The 19,710-nt window shown below is 32.9% G+C and overlaps 1 protein-coding gene and 1 long non-coding RNA gene across 4 annotated transcripts in view; one reads left to right on the plus strand and one right to left on the minus strand.

Annotated features, from left to right (window-relative positions):
* Positions 1-5,544: 5,544 nt before the first annotated feature.
* On the plus strand, positions 5,545-17,687 carry LOC132700563 (uncharacterized). 3 transcript variants are annotated; one of them, XR_009618655.1, is made up of 3 exons: positions 5,545-5,658; positions 15,280-15,487; positions 16,658-17,687. It is a non-coding gene; the product is annotated as an uncharacterized LOC132700563 (long non-coding RNA). The 3 variants fall into 3 exon arrangements; XR_009618654.1 differs by lacking the exon at positions 5,545-5,658 and adding an exon at positions 13,150-13,287; XR_009618653.1 differs by lacking the exon at positions 5,545-5,658 and adding an exon at positions 14,862-15,193.
* The window catches only part of LOC132700561 (uncharacterized), a 40,172-nt gene continuing 26,727 nt past the window's right edge, over positions 6,266-19,710 (minus strand). Inside the window, exons 3-9 of the mRNA XM_060667962.1 lie at positions 17,713-17,950; positions 11,350-11,519; positions 11,114-11,290; positions 9,396-9,564; positions 8,968-9,118; positions 8,714-8,906; positions 6,266-8,658 (exon numbers count right to left, since the gene is read on the minus strand). Coding sequence (XP_060523945.1) covers positions 6,898-8,658; positions 8,714-8,906; positions 8,968-9,118; positions 9,396-9,564; positions 11,114-11,290; positions 11,350-11,519; positions 17,713-17,950 — 2,859 coding nt within the window. The 3' untranslated portion in view covers positions 6,266-6,897. The remainder of the gene's footprint in view (positions 8,659-8,713; positions 8,907-8,967; positions 9,119-9,395; positions 9,565-11,113; positions 11,291-11,349; positions 11,520-17,712; positions 17,951-19,710) is intronic.

Consider the following 19,710-nt stretch of genomic DNA (forward strand, 5'->3'; position numbering starts at 1 on the left):
ATATAATAATTGCCGCAAATTAATACGCACATATAAAAATAAAACGAAATTTTAATATTAGAATATTATATCAATCTAACAAAAATTGAATTAAAAACATCTTTTTCATTTGTTCGAAAACATGTTTTCTTGCTTTCTGGACCACCCGTCCTTTCTCGCTAAACACCAACATTTGCAAAGCTGCAGTGCTTTTTGTTGCACTGCTTTGTACAATTTTATAAACTAGCAACAAAAATTAAAAAAAATACAAAAATAAAGCCATGGACATTAACTTTATTTTTTTTATAGCTACCTATACTAATAGAGTTCTATTTAAGCGTTAAGCGTTAGCGTTTATCTTGTGTTTCTTCTGCAGCTAACACTCATTGGCACTTCAACCAGAACCGTAATTCGCACTTTACTCTGAGGCAAGGGATGGAAAATGCCGTCTGTAAAATACCCAATTACGCACCAATTTAGCGTGCGGGAAGCGTCACTTTACCACGTCAGTTTCGTTTCCCACGAATCCGAGCCACTTCGGACATTTCCGGGATTTTACCGTACGGGTTTGGGAGCAATCGGATGTTTTCGGAGATATTTCCCACGCTTTGGATTTTGACGATTGTCAATTCTGACAGTCATGTAAGTGAAATTATTCGTGTTGTTTTGCACAAATGTACCCAAAAACTGACGATCCTAGAAAAAGTATAGTATGCAACAGTTAGGTTCGTACTCGCTCCGCTCGTGTCAAATAAACTCGTGAGTCAAATGCCGTTTACCGCACTTGTTGCTTAATGTATTATTTCTACTCCCGTCTGTAATAGTGTATTACGCAACAAGCGCGGTAAACGGCATTTGACTCACAAGTTTATAAACGAACGTTTACCGAACGTGTTGTATACAACGGGCCCATCTAGTGGCCTAAGTGCTTGGACGCCCCCCTTTAATACCAATACCAATACTATCATTTTTCTAGGACAGTTAGTTTTCGAGTACATTTTCGCAAAACACACTGACATGACTGTTAGAATTGACAAACGTCAAAGTTCAACGCGTGGGAAATATCTTCGAAAATATCCGATTGCTCCCAAACCTGTGCGGTAAAATCCCGGAAATGTCCGAAGTGGATCGGATCCGTGGGAAAATAAACTGAGTTGGTAAAGTGACGCTACCCGCAAGCTAGAGCGATGTGTAGTTAGTTATTTTACAGACGAGAGTAGAAAAAAATACCTAATTATGCACCGATCTAGCGCACGAGAAGCATCACTTTATAACGTCCGTTTCGTTTCCCGCGGATTTGAGCCAATTCAGACATTTCCGGGATTTTACCGCACGGGTTTGGGTGCAATCGAATGTTTGTATCCAAAAACTAACGGTCTTGGAAAAAGTATAGTATGCAACACGTTCGGTAACATTTTAAATCACTCGTTTGATAAACACTCGCTCCGCTGCGCTCCGCTCGTGTCAAATAAACTCTTGATTCAAATGCTGGTTACAGCACTTGTTGCATAATATACTATTTTTTACTCTCTACTGTAAAAAAACCCGATCATGCACCGATCAGACGTCAGCCTCGTTATCCACTGTGGCAAGTCACTTCCGAAGTTTGTGGTACTTTGCTAGTAAAAAATGCATACTGTGCAAGACCTTGATAAACGACGTCTGACAACCATTTATTACACACTCGCTTCTCTGTGATCTGTTTATTTTAAAGTGAACTCGTGAACTAAAATAAAGTGCCGTTTATCAAAGTTGTCCTATAATATACTATTAATTAGATATGCTTCAGCACTGACCATTACCTAAAGATAAGTCAACTACCCTCCGTCCGAGCGAGGAACATTGCCGATCTTCATCCCCACTTTTACGTACACTTGAAGAACACTTACCAACATTCGATATATATAGTTCTTTAATTATGGTAGAATCGTGACGGGGTGCAAAGCACTGTATGCTTTTTGTTTTTTTAAATGTGTAGATAGCTCTCCAACAGTAAAACAAAAGTGGTAAGAGCACTTTTTCAATGCCCGAAAACTAAGGCTCGTGTTTATTCTTATAATCGAATATCCTGTTACGAAAAAAGTTGTGGACGTAATTCCTATTTCATGATTTGGGGGTGCTCATAAATATGCTAATTTAATCCCGGAACAATGTTATGGTAGAATAAAAATGTGCGATTTGCACTTATTCCAAAAAACTTTCGTGCAACCTTGACGTGTTGTTTAGACTTTAATAGAACTTTAGAAAATGTTAACGTTGCAGTCGAAACCCTATCTTCTGTTGTTTTAAAGAGCTTCTGGATTAGAGAACATTTTTGTTGATGAAATAACATGCCAAAAGAAAATTAAAATATTTACTTAAATATACATCGTTTGGATATTCTAAAAGTAAAAATTTTCCTATGGAACATGTTTGATCTTTATATAAAATATGTTTTACCGTTAAACTTTGGAAAAAATAAAAATTTTGATAAAACGTTGAATATTAACAGGTATGTTTTTTGTCTTTTTATTTTCCAGGCTGTTTTTGAGAATATATATTTTGTAAATTTTACTAAAAATATTTATTTATTTATGTATGTATTTATGTTTAAATTTAAAATAAAATTACAAATTATTTATCTTTAGAGCCAGCATGTAAAATAGTTATTTTTTTACCTCTTTTTGATGGCGCGTTTGTTTTACACTTATCAGTTGAGTCAACTTTTCGGGGGTATCTTAAGTGTCGAACCAGGTTTCATCCAAGTAAATAATTGGCCTTTGTTGTTCTCTGTAAATCCTAATTTTTTCTAAATATTCCAGTCTCCATTTCCGAATTCTAAAAGATTCCATTAAAACTTGCCTTTTGTTTTAAATCTAAAACCCATGTGTTGAATACACTTCCATAAGTTAGTTCTGCCACATTTAACACCGGTTTCATCATTTTCGAGCCTCCTAGTTAAGATATCTAATGTAGGCATGCTTTGTTCCTCGTATAACTGGTAAATTTTACGCCGTATTATGTTTTGATCACTTTCATCTACACTCAAGAAAATATCAGCATCGCTTCTATTTTTCCTTGCTGAAATGGGATTATTCACAATTTTCCACACAGTTGATGTTGGAATTTTCGTCAATGTGGCCGTTTCTTCTAAAGATGCTTGCTTGCTGGCACGACGTTCAATGAGAGGCCAATAAACATTGTTTATAACTTCCTTAATCTCAATAGAATAGTGTTTTCTACATTTGGGCGGGAGCATCTCCTGAGATACACTAGACTCGCACATATTTTGCACAATTCGCACACAATTCAACAGACGCTGTATTACACACGAAATAAGAATAATTACTAATAAACTTAAACTAAGTAGTATACCAAACCAAAGAATATTAAACGCAGGTAGGTATAAAATTATTTTCTATTACGGACCACAATGTTACCTGAATTTAAATTCCGAAACTTTAGGTAATAATCTTGTTGCATTGTATGTTAATGACCACCCTTGGATAATCCCATTCAAAAGCAATTGGTCACTTTTTTATATCTATGAACAGAACATACCTAACAATGAGACAGACAATTATTTGGTATGTAAATTTATGACATTTAGAGTAATCGTTCCCATTCAAAAGCAATCATATAATAATATATATAATATATACCTATCTAAGCGTTTAACTACAAATTAATATTTGCATACTTTCTGCTTTGGAGTAATTTTTCAATGGTATTTTTTGCGAATCAGCAGTAATAAGTGCGAGAAAATTACTTTGCGCACACGCATTAGAAACAATATTTTAACATTACCATATTTTTTTTGTTATTATTAGCATAAAAAACTACAATTTTTATGGTCTATTTTGTACATTTATTGCAGATTCAGCAGATCAAAGGTAGAAATGTCATTGGTAGACGTTATCCTGGTTCGAACTAACCAAAACTAACTATATTATATTATATAGTAATATAGTTAGTTTAGTAGTATATTGTCGAGTTTGAAATCTTCATATATCAAGATATACAATAAAAAACAAAATGTAGGTGTGTGTTTAAGCTCGAAGGGCTCGAATCGTATCCCGTCGCAATTAAAATTAAAAATATTGTGAGAGCAAAGCATATGGTGTTCTTTTCACCCGCCTGGAATGTCGGTTACAGCAAAATTAGACAACAAAATACTATGAATTTCCTGGCATATTAGTCTATATCACATATTTTTTTAATAGAGCAGCTTGGATAATTATAGGTGTGTTTAAGGGAATGTCTTTTTATTATTCCATTAGGATCTTTTATAGGAATACTTGCTAACCGGGATATTAAATATATATAACGGGATAAAAGAATGAAGTCAAATTTAAATGTAGCAAGAATATTATTTAACAAATTATAGAAACGAAGGTTCCAATATACGTAGTTAGTGTTATTTTTTTACCAGAAGAGGGTTCTTAGTTTTAATAAATATTAGCATATCACGCTTTATCACTGTTTACATGTGTGTAGGTATATTTCATTCTCAGAAACTTTTAAAATAATAAATTTGATTATTATATACTAGCAACAAATATTATGTTGCTAAATAAGATAAGAGCGCGTAGTAAGACGGGCTTCGGCGAACTAAGTAGATCAGTTTACGAAATAGATACAGCGTTTTTCCTGGTAGCTATTTTTTTTTTAATTTTGTCATTAAAACCCAAAAAACCTTTTCCAGTAATTAAGAAAAAGAACTATTTATTAGAAAATGCGTCCAAGGATCTAAGAGTATGTACACCGTGTGCCAAATAAAGCGACCCACTATACGATCTGGAAACCCATAGGAAAAAAGTATCGTACAAAAGTTTCTTGGACTCTCCTGAAGATTTAAAATATTATAATTTTATTGATACAGGGTGACCCATCAACGTTGTTATTTTAAATAAAACACCCTGTATATATGGACATTTTTGGAATCCTTGGTTAAAATAAAGGTCACTTTCTTAAGAAATTCCTATTCGAATTTTGCATAGATTAGGCAGAAATTGAGGTTATGTTTTTTTTTCATATTTTCATTTCCCCATATAAAATTGTGTTGTGATACTACTGATCCAGGAATTGCAACAAAAATTTAACCACAGACTAACGATATGCTGCACTACTCAATCAGTTTGACAGATGCGCCTCAGCTTACACAGGGTGTCCCAAATAGGTGGTGTCGTTTTGGCGAATTCAATTAATAAAATCTCAAGATTTTGTTAATTGAAATATTACTATAATACTGAATCCAACTAGTTATCTCGTCCAGAGTGTTAGCGGAATGTATCAGGGAAAGAATCATAAATGTTTGCAAAATTTTCAACCAATTTATTATAATTTTATTATATAAATACTTACCTATGCCGAAAATACGAGAACTTTTGAAACTAACATCAAAAAACGTCAAAGAGGGATTTCAGCTGGTGCATGCGCTAGTCACTTCAAACCTCGATTTCAACCAATAAGAACCTGCGGAGTTGGACATGATCGCTGACATTCGACAGTTATTAGTTAGTTCAGTATTTTGTCAAAATAATACCCAGATCCCATTAAATTTTCAGTAAAAAGAAACGTACTGTACGAAGATCAATGCTAAAAAAAATAGAGCAAAGTACAGGTTAGTGTGCGAAATTGTCATGGCCGCCTGAGGTGAATCTATTTTACTGCGTTTACGGCCTCTACATTGTCTAACAGGTATATAGATTTTTCTACTACCCAAAAATTTAACAGTGACTTTTTCGGTATTAAAAAATAATTATAGAAGCACAGGAATCTCGTAGATTGACAGTTGGAGAAGTTAATTATTTTGACATCCCTTAAGAATTCTCTTTGCAAAAAGGGTAAATCTGTTAAGAAATAAACAAAATAAGTGCATCAATCGTTTTTTCTTTTAGCCTTTTAATTAAAATGTTTGTTGCCTTTTACGTAATGTGTGTGAATGGTCGACGGTTTTACTGTACATATATTAAAGCGGAAAACCATTGTTAATTTCAATTTTTGTTTGTCCCTTGTATTTTTTTATACTTTAGTGGTTAGAAGTGGTTAGAAGGCAATAAAATTACCAAAACGTCGACCACATAAGATTTTGACTTACTTTAAACTAAACTAAACTAACCAAAACTGCTAAATATTTATATGCTAAAATTTTATTCATTCCTCCAAAAAATAAAATTGAATCTATGATTCTTTCATTATGATAAAAATTATATTGGATCAAAATAACAAAATTCCCATTATATTCCAAACTTTCTTAATGCCGTTTGTTAGTTCATAATTATCACCCATTAATGATTTGCACGCATATAATTTGTAATGATTTATTGTAATGGCAATTTATATATAACATTTAAACATTGTCAAATTATAAAATAAATGTTATTTACACTGTGTAACTTATAAAATCTTAAGCTTGCTGAACCGATCAACAAAAATAGGAATTACATACAAACTCTATTTTGGTATGTTACATTTATATATAATAAAATCACAGACACTAAGTTAAATCTGGCCTTTATATATACAACATTGGGTTATTTGTATGATAATACAACAAAAACAAATTTATATAACCAATACATCCTTACTTGTTGGTCCTACATGAAAATAATCCAAGAATTCTTTTGAATCAATAAAATATGCCCGAAATCTTAAAATATCGATAAAACTGATTATTCAAGCCCACCAGTTAATAGATCACTATCTAGATTTTAAAAGTTAAAATTTCCTATCATTGCACAATTTCTTTTTATATCATTTTTGGAACGGGCTAGTTTAGTTTTCTCAGTCAGCATCTTTCAATAAAAATGCATTCCAACCCAACAAGAGAAGTTACCTGTTGTTTCAAATATGAATTAGATACATTTAATATTCTCAAACTTATATTTTTTAACAACAACCACACCAAAAAAGACCAGAAACTCATTTTGATATGTTTTACTGGGTCTTGCCGTTATTGTTTATTGCGGATGGATGACCATCTTTGGGAGATTGGAAGGGAAAATTTAACCTCCCGTGAGCCATAAGCTCGGCATAAAGCTTCAACTGGTCTGGAGTAGGAATGGGTAGAATCGGAGGCGGTAAACTAGGTATATTTGAATACGCGTTCTGGAGTGCAGCTTGGTAATACAAAGAATCCATCAGAGGTATAAACGGATTGACTCCATTAACGTTTTCGGGAAACTGTCCCAGGTACGGCGGCATTGTCTGTGGAAAGGGCGGTATAAGTGGTTTCTGCGTTTGTGAGGATAATTTCATCTCGCTTTTAGCACTTGAATTTAAGCTATTATTGAAGGAGCTATAGCCACCCACTTCTACACTGTTTTTATACACCGACGGCGCACCATACTTATCTTGTTTAGCACTTTGATCTGTTCTAAGTTTTGCAGTCTTGTTGGCATAATTATCACTTGTTGAGCGTTTCTGTGTCGCAACTCTCATAGAATTGCTTGGTACTTTTGGCGGTTGCATCGCCGCCGATTTTGGTCCTACAAGAGTAATTTCCAAATTGGACCCTAGTCGTCTGCCGTCGAGTAACGACGCTTTTGCAGATTTATACAAATTTTTTGTTACGGTCTCGCGATTGTGAGGAAAATTCATGGCAGACATGGACGATTGCTGAATTCTCATAATTTCCACGACGGGTTTCTGTGGGCTTGTAACTGACAGATCGATGGGGTCACCCCCGCCATGTTTGATTGTTGCGCCCGAAAATCGAGGCACCAAAGCAGGTTGCAAAATATCTTTCGGATTCCCGTACACCGTTTTTTCCGAATATGAATAAATCGACTTGGACTGCACTACTTTGGGTGGCGTAGTGCTATCTACAAACGAAGCCTTATCCGGTTTGATCTGTTTTACGGGAGTACTATTAGCTGGTTTAATTTGCGTAACGTTTACGCTTGGGGTGATCGACACGTGGATCCTTTTCGGAAAAGAGCCGCTAGTCAGCGAAGGAGGAGTCAAAGTTTTAGCTGGACTCTGAGCCGTCGGTTGTATTACCGATGGTCTTATTTCTTTTATTGAAGACGATCCCGTTCCGGCTTTAATCGGAGTGACTTCCAAGCCTCCCTCCTTCAAGATGTCCAGCTTAATTTTTTTTAGATCCCGTATAAAGGAACTGTTCAGGTTTTTGAAAAATTCCGAATCTTTTTTGGACGCGTCTGGGGCATTGTACTTGAAGGAGGTCATCATCACTTCAGGAGTGTTGGTAGGTACAGCAGCTTCGCCAGTTTTAATGATCGGTATGTTTTCTTTACCTTCCACAGGTGATGGAGTTTTTTCTGCTATAATCTTGTGAACTATTGGCGCAACGGCCGATGTCAACGGACTAGCGTCTTTATCAGTTGTTTGTCTTTCTATTTGTACCCTATTTTCATCCTGATTATCCGGTTCAATCTTTGTACTCGATTCTTCGTTGAGAAGTGATACGGCAGGTTTGGTCTCAATTTTCTGCTCTACTTCTGTACACTTTATAGATTCCTCCATAATCAACTTTGCTTCAACTTTCCGTTCGCTTTCGGCGGGAGAGTTGTTGGGTCGTATATCATCGGTACTGCTTTTAGGCTCCAATTTAAGTTCGGAATTTATCTTACTATCTTGAGCCTCTTTAATTTTATCATCTTGTTTTTCTTTTTGCCTCTCTGGTTTCACTCGAATACTTCTCAAAGAGGAAGTTTTTCCTAGTGTATTGGTTTCCTACGAAAAGTTTAAATGTTAAGAAATTATAATAAGTAGCTTAACTAAAGCATACCTTATTTTCACTACTCGCTTGTGGAGAATTCGTTCCGGAAGTGGAAGGTATCGGAACATCGGTAACTGATTCTGCATCGCTCACGCTACTGTTGCTAGAACTTTCTCGTTTGGATTTCAGTCTTCTTCTCTCAGATACAGGAAGAGGTTTGTGTTCTTCCCCTTTTAGGTGCCGTTCGTACGCAAGAAGAAATCTATAAGATTAGGACTTTGTTCTATGAGCAAGCTTTTATATAATATGCGTATGTTTAATACCTCTCGTAATGTCGCCTGACAACAGTAGCTGCGCTTGTGCTGTTTAGAAAACCGCTCATATCATCGAAAATGGATTTCCATAGACGATTCGTCGTAACGGCATCGTAGCCTCCGAGTTTTTGAACTTTTGTAAAGAACTCGTGCAAATTTACTAAGAGAAAAAAAATCGATCAACGCATCACCAGCACCTTTGTTAAAAATAAAATCGTGAATTCAGAAAATGTTTTGAAAGGGAACGAACACTAAGCTTGATTTAAATTGATTCAATAGTTTCGAAATTATTATCAAAAACAAAAAAAAATGTTTATTAATTTTATAGTACTGCCATCCCGTGTAAGTTAGGTACGTTCCTCTACAACATCATGAATACAATTCCAGGAACAAATGTCCTTAGGTTACCAGAACTTATGAATACAAAGTTAACTTACGTTCCTTATATCCTAAGGACGGGACCCGGCCCATGGAGATTTGCTTGGATTTCATAAAAGCCGTCAGAGTTTTCATAAACTCTTTGTTTTCATTGTTATCGTGGTTGCGAGCACTCCGCCGGGTGGCGATCGGCGATTCTGAACGAGCACCATTCGACTTTTCCAATGACTGGAACGAAAAGAACGTTGTGGAAATCTACTGATTATTCTTAAAATGGTCTATTAAAAAAATAATATTCTATACTATTTCATGAAGTGAAATACCATTAAAAAAAAGTTTTCCTCCTTTGCTACCATTATTATAAAAGTATTAAAAAACAAGCAAATTCTGTTATTTTATATATTTAGCACTTTTTGAAATACATTTTGTCAGTATAAATTTCAAACATTCCTTTTTCACTAATTTTAACGCTTTTTGAATTTAAACACCAACAGACATTGACATGTTCATTCCAAACTTGATAAAAGTCTGTAAAAATTACCTCTCGTGTATGAAAAATGTAAGAGTTGTAAACAGCACAGAAACAGGTCGAAATCTGTTTAGAATAAATATATCATATTTATTGCTGTGGATGATAAAATGATAAATTGTAAGATTTTTGAAAAAAAAAAATTCTAACTCTGCGGCTCTGCTCTGCTGTAACTGTTTGTCAACATCAATCATTCAAAAAATAAACCTCCTAAAAAAAAACGAAATAAAAATTATAGTTTATTTTTTTGTAAAAACACACCGATAGCTGTCTCTGCATTGCATTTTGTCTAATCAAAATAACTGAATCGGAATTTGCTGTTGGTCATTTTAATAGAGAAATAACCTGGTCCTAGTTCAATAAAATCCTGAGCTTGGCAGAGAAAAACAAAAAATGAGGGATCAAAACATTTTGAGAGCCTCGTATGCTAGACACAATTACTTGTTGTTGAAAAGTTTTCACGTTGTCTGAACTTAAATATAAATCAGGTGCTACTATATTCTATCAAATATATGGAAATATATTAGTATAAACAAAAAATTAATCGCTTATCTTCTTGGATATTGGAAACTTTTTTTAAACCTATGAATGAGAATTAGATATCATTTTTAGTTTTATATGTCAACTGTCCTTCCAGTAAATAGACTGATTTTAATACGAATGAAAATAAATGTGGAAAATCTCCAACAAGAGTCGTTGAGAATAATGCAACCGCTCTAGTGATCTATCTTGTATAACTTATAATATATAATGGTAATTTTTTTGTTATCTACTAACATCAATAATTTATACCCTAGGCAAATCCACATTTAAGTAGTGTAAGCAGGAAAAATAATTTGCAAAATACAGAGTACTATAATAAAGTATCATTTAAATATTTAACTATTATAATACTTAAAACTTATGTTATAAAATATTGTTTAAATTATTATTGGTAATTGTAATTTAATTTATTGTACAGAGTGATTGAAATGTCAGAGTGATCATCAATTTATTAAACAACAAAATTTAGCATTGATTTAAAAATTAAATAGTTTTGGTTAGTTTCACAATTTCAATTTGGAACACCATCTATGTATTTAAAAATACAACCCTACAAGTCAAGGAAATGAAAAAAGAATCAGATAAGTAAATTTGGGCTCACATTGTATATACTTTGGTAATAAACTTAACAACAACGATAATTTTGTATTTAGAACTGATAAAGGTTTATGGAAAATCGATAAAAGAACAAAACGAATCGATTACCCTTGTATAGTGATTCGTAATGGAAGACTCGGATTCGTTACTCTCCGAACCAGGCGAGACGCTACGCTTTTTCCGCTTTCCCCTAGGCCTTCCCTTTAATTTAGGCGCTAAATGATTGCATAGAAGCTCGTGACCTTCCAGTTCCGGATAATCGAATGTGTCGCGGCAAAATAATACCTAAAACACAGTACATGATTAGAGATTTTCAAGTAACAAAATGGCGGCACCGGCCTTACCCTAGTGTTGTGATGCTTTACGTAGAATCCACCAAGCGCATTTACTATTTTGTATTTGAGGTAGAGATTTTCCACGCCTTCTAAGCGTTTCATCATCGCTCTGTAGCGACAATACTTCTGGAAACTGAGGATGACGACGTGAGGTTCGTGGTTTTCTGCCGCGGTTTGTTCTGAAACAATTGATTATTAACTTTTAATTATAAATTTCGAGTCAATTTGTAACGGTTATTTATACTTTTTGACATGTCTTTACAAGACCAATTTCAGTCAGAATTTATGATATTCATATTCATGACGTCTTAAGTGCGGTAAATATTACCTCACCAATCAACTACCTACAAATAATTTACAGTGACATATTGTAAAGTGTTCATCGTAACATAGAAGAAAACATCTCAAAATACATCCAATTTATCCACTATAGTGAAGATCTTTGAAAGGGGTAGATGTACAGTATGGTTAAATAGAAGTAAGGTTTCGTGTTTTTTAGAATTTGACATATTTTAATGATAATAACAAAAACTAAAACCGCTGTGATATTACTTCCCTAGAGCAAGCTTTTTATGCCATTTTAGGCACTGCTGGTAGGTGATTGAATTGAAGTTCTTGAATCCGACGTTTCCTTTGTGAAATTTCCGGAGAAAAAATGCTAAAAAACGATGGGTAGCCTTTATCTTCGAGAGTCGCCGTTTACCAAACAAGAAAACCAACGATATTATAAAAAATGGGAGAAATGACTATAACACAAATATTCAGACATTAATTAATTTAATTAAAATTAAGAGTAGCATTATTTTCTACAACGTCAAATTGTCAACATTGCTTTTTATTTCAATTCAATGTTTAAGTAATGACGATCAAAATGTTGGGATTTTTCGTATTTTTATCGAGTATTTTGCGATTTAAAGCAATAATCTAGCGTTAATCTAGGACGGAGCAATCGCTTTGTGAGGTTAGTGCGTAGTATAACCTTTTACGGTCATATCCATCTCAGTTTTCACATATAAGAAATGCTGCACCATAAGCTAGAATCAATGACCATTATCCGCCCCACATATAAAACATGTAAAGGCGGCCGATTCGCTATGCATATTGTTTGTTTATGCAAGTTGCCGAATTGTAAGCATTCTGTCAATAACTTATTAGGTCTACATTAAATATTTCATTCATGGGAAAAGTAACACTTCCTGCCTTTCCGTTTTAAAAATGAATAGTAATGTTTATGCTAATCAAATTCATGCAACAAGTTCTATAAACGACACGAGTTTATTTAGGCACGAGCGAAGCGAGAAATAAAAAAATAAGGTTGTTATATAATTAATTTTCCTTCAATTATTAATAATGTCTAAACCCATGTTGGTATATAAAGTTTTGAATTGGTTAAAAGAAATCGATAAAACATTTGCAAAATATACACACAATAATTATAAGAACATCTTTTGTAACAGGTATGTTTATAACGTTTATATTGGCAAACGACAAACTGGCAACCTTAGAAGGTTTATCGTTTTTCCTTTCGACTCTCTTATTGTGTTCGTCATAATTTTGTGAATAATTAAACGCAGCCATTTTCTGTCACCAAGACCGGGTTTTCAACTTTTGTTCCATTTAATCCAGCCTGTAGAACTGGATTCGAAAGCATTCAATTAATTAAGGCACATATCCGTTCGAATAATAAACGACGCTTCCCAAAATTATCGACTACATTCATTACATTATTCAAACGGCGCACTATCTATTTACTATAGCTCACCTAATTCGTTGGATTCTGTTGCATTTTTTATATAAACTGTAATCGGTACCCGCAAAGTGATAAATTGTCAATAAAGACTCAGCAATTTGCATGAATAAGCAGTTTTATCTGAACTTGTTGCCATATAAAATACAAATCAAAAGAAGGTAATCCGTGTTAACCTCGAGTGTTTTTCATTAGAACAGGTAAGTTCTTTTCGATGAAAATTATAAAGCGTTTCTATTTAAATAATATTTCCTCTTTAACAAAATAAATAACTATAAAATATTAATGTGTTACCCTGATAAGGGATATACGAGTCACACGTGCATGTTTATTGCTAGAAGTGTGGCGACCTTATCAATGGATGTTGCGCCGCCAGAAGACGAAAAATTAGAAGCACTGTGGTTTTAACAAATTCATACAATAGCGATGCAAAAAATAAATTAAAATAACCGATATTATACAAGAATCACTTTGATTAAGCTAATGGCAACATGGAAATTTAAAAGAAAGAAAATTTTAAACATCCGTATTTTTATTATATAATATACACTGATTAAAAAAAGAGATTTCATTCTGTATGATATGCCTCCGTTATAACCCAATACCTAAAAAAGAGTTTCTAACTTGATTAAGGAAAACCAAGACCGTGAAAAGTCAGTAAAAATTTAAATTGTTTAACATCAAAACGAATTTGTTTAAGTTCACAACAATTTAATTTTAAAAAATAAATCAAAAAAGTTATGCCAGGGAATTTATTTTATAAACTACTAAATACTTTTAAAAAATGAATAAAGTATTTCCATACTCTTTACTCACACTGTATATAGCAGCGCAGTTCATCTACAGAATGAATCCGAGGCCTTGGCCAAAATTTGTCAATTGGTTGGACTAGTTCAAACACTTTGTTATTCAAATTTTATATTCGGCAAGGGATCTGTGGCTACAGTTCATTAAAAACATCTCATTGGTATTACCCTGGCAGCCTATACGATTTTGAAGAACTTACAAAATGTTTGTTTCTTCATCACTAATAAATATGGTGCAAGAGAAAAGTACCAATATTGAAATATTTAAAAATTTTGGAATAAAATAGGTAGTATGCATTTACTTTGCACGTAGTCGCAGCACATCAAAACTTATTTATCTACATCTACATAAGCTTTTTTTGTTAAAGACAAAAAAAGCTTATAAATTTTTTTTTTAATTATTTCAAAATTTATATATACACTACATATTTCTGTTTATCATTTTATCAAAATCAAATAAAAATAATAATTAATGACGCATTTTCGTGATTTTCTAATTTATTAACCAACCACTATATTTATTAGTATTTAAATTAGATATTCGTTTATTTACCAAGAATAACTTTTTATTGGCAACGACGCTATGTAGCAAAAAGAAGAATTATACAAATAGTAATTTATAACACCAAAATAATGGTAGATACATACATAATAATTATAAACCTAATTCTTTATGTAAACTACAATTACATTTAAAAGTCGAATACGAAGTGTCAGAAGCACTGCATTTGCCAATTTATCCGTAAGTCGTCGAACAAACGTTAAAATGACTAATATAAATCGCATATGAGATATTTAAATAAAGACTTTTTTTCCGACATTATTTTCCAATTTTCTCTATACTAGAGGGTTAATCGACATTAATTCAAAATGATAATTGAAGGTAAAAAACATCATTTAAAATGCATGTATTTTACTGAAACCAATTCAGTAATTTAGTATGACCCCGAATTACGCGGCAAACAAGCAATCTATATATCGAGGGGGTATACGTAACCTGCGTGCATTGTATTTCCAGATCATTATTTCCAGTGACATATTTAATTTTACAATGAATCAGGGTTTCGTAACAAAACCAATAACAAAACAATTGAAATCCATAATCGCAAAATACAATAACAATAATATGGGCGAGCCAATAACGTTTTGAAAGCGCTTATTCCTGCAAAATCAATATTTCATTTAGTACAGGAATTACACAATACTTTAGTTATCTGGGAATTAATGAAATTAGGATATAAAACATTAATACATACTCCAAATGGAAAACGGTCAGTCTAATTTGCCGATGAAACACTCTGTAAGTATATGCTGTGTTGTTTCAACACTTCAGCACGCATTATAAGAAACATTAATCAGGTGACAGAATTTCAGTTACTATTACAGGTGACATCGCACACGCATCAACAATGCCGAAGACAGGTCTCGCAATATTCGTATTATTCGCGATTGTTCTGGAGGTCACAGCTTTGTCCCCAAAACAGCGTATTTCTTTAGAAGAGGCACTGGACAATTTGACTGGAAATGTTCACAAACCAACGCAGAATTGTCAATGTGTGTTCTGGAGAGATTGTGAGAGCGAAATAAATTCCGAGTAAGTTATTTTATTATTTCAGTGGAGCAAGTTTAGATTAGATTGTTCGTGTAAAAAATAGACCTTTTTTTTCTCTAAACATGTGTTCTAGGCTGTTTCGTTTCGAGATACAGGATGTCAATATTTACAAAAAGTCGTTTCTATATTAATTTGACTCAAAGGCGTATTGCTCGTTTCTAATAAAACTTGGCATACTTATTAGTAGTAGCAATGCGTTCCTTTAATGATAGTTTCAGTGCAACACTAGTAACAAAATAAAATAAATCTCGTGATTTTAATTTACTTTTTTAAAAAGGTGCAATGACATACAGGGAAACGGTTTTTTATTTTTTCGGCATAATCGAAGCAAGACGTGAAAAAACTCGAAAGACAAAATTGTGTTTTGGTTAATCTAAATCATACAAAAAACGCTAATTGTTCAAATATTTTTCTTATAAATATCAATTACATAAAAAAATATCCTAATTAGCTAAAAGGATTTCCTGTAATATTTTTTTTTTGTGAACCAAAAATCTCGAAAACGAAGCAAATTAAGTCAAACATTTATAGGAAAGGTTTGATCGTTTAACCTTGTATCACCCAGTATTTCTAATTCAACATAAATGCGGACGAATTCTTGTCCAAAAGCGTATTATGGAAACCGGTTGTGAATTATTATTATTGATTTTTTCGCATCTCAATAAGGAAAAACTTTTAGCATCACTCGTTTTTTAACCTCTCTATTTTACGTATTGGAAATACCAAATACTTAAGTGTAGAATATGATCATGAATCAAAATCGTGTATTGTAAATTAAGAATCCATTATCATTATTTTTATGTACAACTATTAAATTGATTTTTATTAGTTGGATATTGTTTCCATATTATATGTAGGAATTGTTAAGCTTAAAACTATGTTTAAGAAATTGAAGGTAAATGCAGAGATCTAATACAAATGTGAATAGTTTAATGCTGTATGCCAAATAGGATGTAAAATATAAATTACAATTACTATTACGGAAATGCAATGCGAGAAAACATACTTATGCCGATTCGTTCGAATTGAAGATAAATCTACAAAGTCATAACGCTTCAATAAAAGGGAAAAAAAGATGATTACGTTTTTAAAGCTCCATCCGAGATTCGAATTTACGTACTTTAAAAATAAAAAATTTGCTTTGTGTTCCAGCGTTCAGTGTCATCCGAGCTACGCCAAAGTATGTTGCATCGAATAATGGAAATTGCTACACGTACGATTTATAGCAGCAATACGTTTTATTATTTAATTGGTTATATATTAAGGGATGGAGGGAATAAATTCATGTTGAAGGGAGAATTAAACTGCTCCATTCACACTTATATGCCCTCCAACCATATCTATTTGTAAGGGAATGGGACTACAAGTCCAGCCAGTATTACAAAATGGTTTACTTTAAACGTTGATGTGCCCAATAATGACCGGTTTAAAGATACCAAGAAAGGAATATTAAGTTGACAGAATCGGCTATAGAATTTTCACAAATGCGGCATATTGACCAAGGAAAAAATTCCATTTAAGTAGCACCAAAGAGCATCGAGGATAATATTGTCAAACCAGGACTCCTATGTCATTTTTATATCAACTGGACCCGATTTTAACTTCTAAGTGATATGTGATATGACCTGCATAACTTGTATTGCTACATTTGCAAAGCTAGTACTTAATATTAAAGTCTAAGCCAAGAAAAACGAATAAATAAAAATTATTATGATGAGATTCATTTAAAGCACCTACCCAAAAACATTTATCAATTATCAAGTTCAAATTATCAATGCCCAAAATATGTTTGTCAAATATATTTAAAAAGCAGAAAAAAGCATTATTAAAAATATTATGAATTGGGACACTTGTAAATATAAACCCGATAACCGTCAACAACCTATTTGTCAAAATCACATTCTTGATGATTTATAAAATTTTCCTATTTATTTTGTTCAATTGCTCGCTTTATCAGTTTATCACATCGCTTTTGGTAGATGGTATGTGGTATGTGGTATGTGGTAAAAATATAGCAACCGTGTATAAAAATTAGACTAAATCATTGTAAAGTGCTTGATTATAAATTTAAGTTATCATGAACATGTTATCTGCTAGTTGTCGTCTTATTTTGAACGTCTGTTTAGGTCCTGTTGTAAATGCAATTATTGATAGTAAAATTCAATAAAGGTTAGTATTATAATTATTTAATTTATCAATACCCTCACCTAATTGCTGACGTTCTTGCTCGACGTCTGAGAAGTCGAGTAGCGTTTCGGATGGACTAAAATAATGACCCATTGGTTTCTTGGGAGCTGTACATTTGTCCGGATCCGCTTCGAGCTCGTTCATTTCGGACTCACAATTCGCCAACCTACCCCAAGTCCATTCAGCCTCAACAGTGATCCATGTGATCAAATCTTCCACTCTGATGACGACTTTTTCCGAAATGGCTAAAACTTCATCCTGCAAAAGAATTTATCGCCTTAGCATTTAAAAATTGGCGTTTTTTTTTGTGAAATCTTTCATCGCTTATCACGAAATAAAAAGGTCCATGGCCTGAAAATAACCCGCTTAAATAATATACCTATAAAGGGGGTTTCTAACAACGGGGTTATTTACGACAGTCAGCTGCAAAAAGGACGATCGATGAGGTGAATTATGCATTAAACGGTTGGAATTTTATCGTTTACATCGTTTCGTCCACTTGGAAAATCGTTTTTTATTCTACCGACATCTCAATTATATAAAAATAAAATTTTAAAAAATATCCAAAAGGCAAATCACTTATAAGTGAAATTAAACATTATATTGCTGTAATGTTATTTATACTTTGACTTGTGTGCCCTTGTTTATTGAAACAAAAGATATTGTTCTTTTTACATTTTCTAGCCCCTTTGTCTCTCTCTATCACCAAAGCTTAAAATTCTATAGTAGAAAGACTTCTTTATTAATTTCGTATTAGATTAACATTAAAATGGAAAATGAACTATAAATATGGAAATTCTTTTTCTAACCATATAAATGGGTACGTAAATAATATCGGAAAAAATCAGAAAAAAAAATTCTATGTATTGCATTTGCAACTAGGATTTCCTAAAATAGGTGGTCATCCAACTACTACGCTGTTCATAACCTATTCAATCTGATTGAGATTCTAATCACGTGTCTTACGATTTTTGCATTTCTCGTAGAAGCAATTCAACAGCATAGGCTGGAAGTGGTGACGTATCGAAAGATATAGGTATCGTCATTACTTATATATTTGGCCTGCTGGTTTTTTTAGGCAACACAATGGATGTAGTGTACTATAAAATAGTACGTCTTGTTACTTAGATTTTCCGTTCCTCTATTAAAAAAAAAATTATTTGTTCGAGTAATTACCATTTTGAGTTTTAAGTAGATAGTTATCGTTTTAAGTAAGAAAAAATAACTACGTAGAATTCGCTGCGATCGCATGTAACGAACTACCAATTACAATAATCATTACAAGAAATGAGACTGCCGTTTAAATTAATTCCGCGTCAAATTTCTATTTTGGCGTGTGTGTTTAATAATACAGATCCTCACTTGATATTTGCATCATAATGGAGGCGAGGTGAAACTAAAGGCAACGGGAAAACGGGAACTGCGGCGTTTAATCCCGTCATGGTTTTCTTTCGAGTTCCCTTGGAAACACACCAACATTCCCAATCTAAATGGCTTTCAGATATACGCTGGATATAAATTGTTCCAGCTTTCTCTTTCCCTTGCATATCCATACACGACAATTGCTTATTTAGTTTTGTAAATAGTGTGTAGAAGAAAAAGATGCACAGACTGTTGTTAAAAAATCGGCAACATTACAAAAATAAATAATAATTAAAATAAGCGTAACTTTTACGATTTCTCAAGAACAAAACTGATTGGAAATATCGAGATACAATTTTAAGAGAAAACATTTCATATCCAAATTAGTTCGTTAGGGTTGATAATTTTCCGCGCTTAACCTGGGTTAAGTGTGTTAAGTGTGAAGAAAAAATAGAATATAATAGTAAAATGTACACATTTAGCTAAATACTATTTTAATCCTTTTTTGAAAAACTAAAAAAAAGGCATTTTCCGATCAAAGAGGTTAGAAAAGTCTTAAATATTTCGAATTTCAAAGTATATCAACATGCATGCACTATTTCAGAGGTTTTTTAACTAGATAAATTATTATTATTAATATTATAAAGTTTATTTTT

Source organism: Cylas formicarius, unplaced genomic scaffold (assembly GCF_029955315.1).
Source record: "Cylas formicarius isolate icCylForm1 unplaced genomic scaffold, icCylForm1.1 PGA_scaffold_4__25_contigs__length_36172078, whole genome shotgun sequence".
Taxonomy (NCBI): domain Eukaryota; kingdom Metazoa; phylum Arthropoda; class Insecta; order Coleoptera; family Brentidae; genus Cylas; species Cylas formicarius.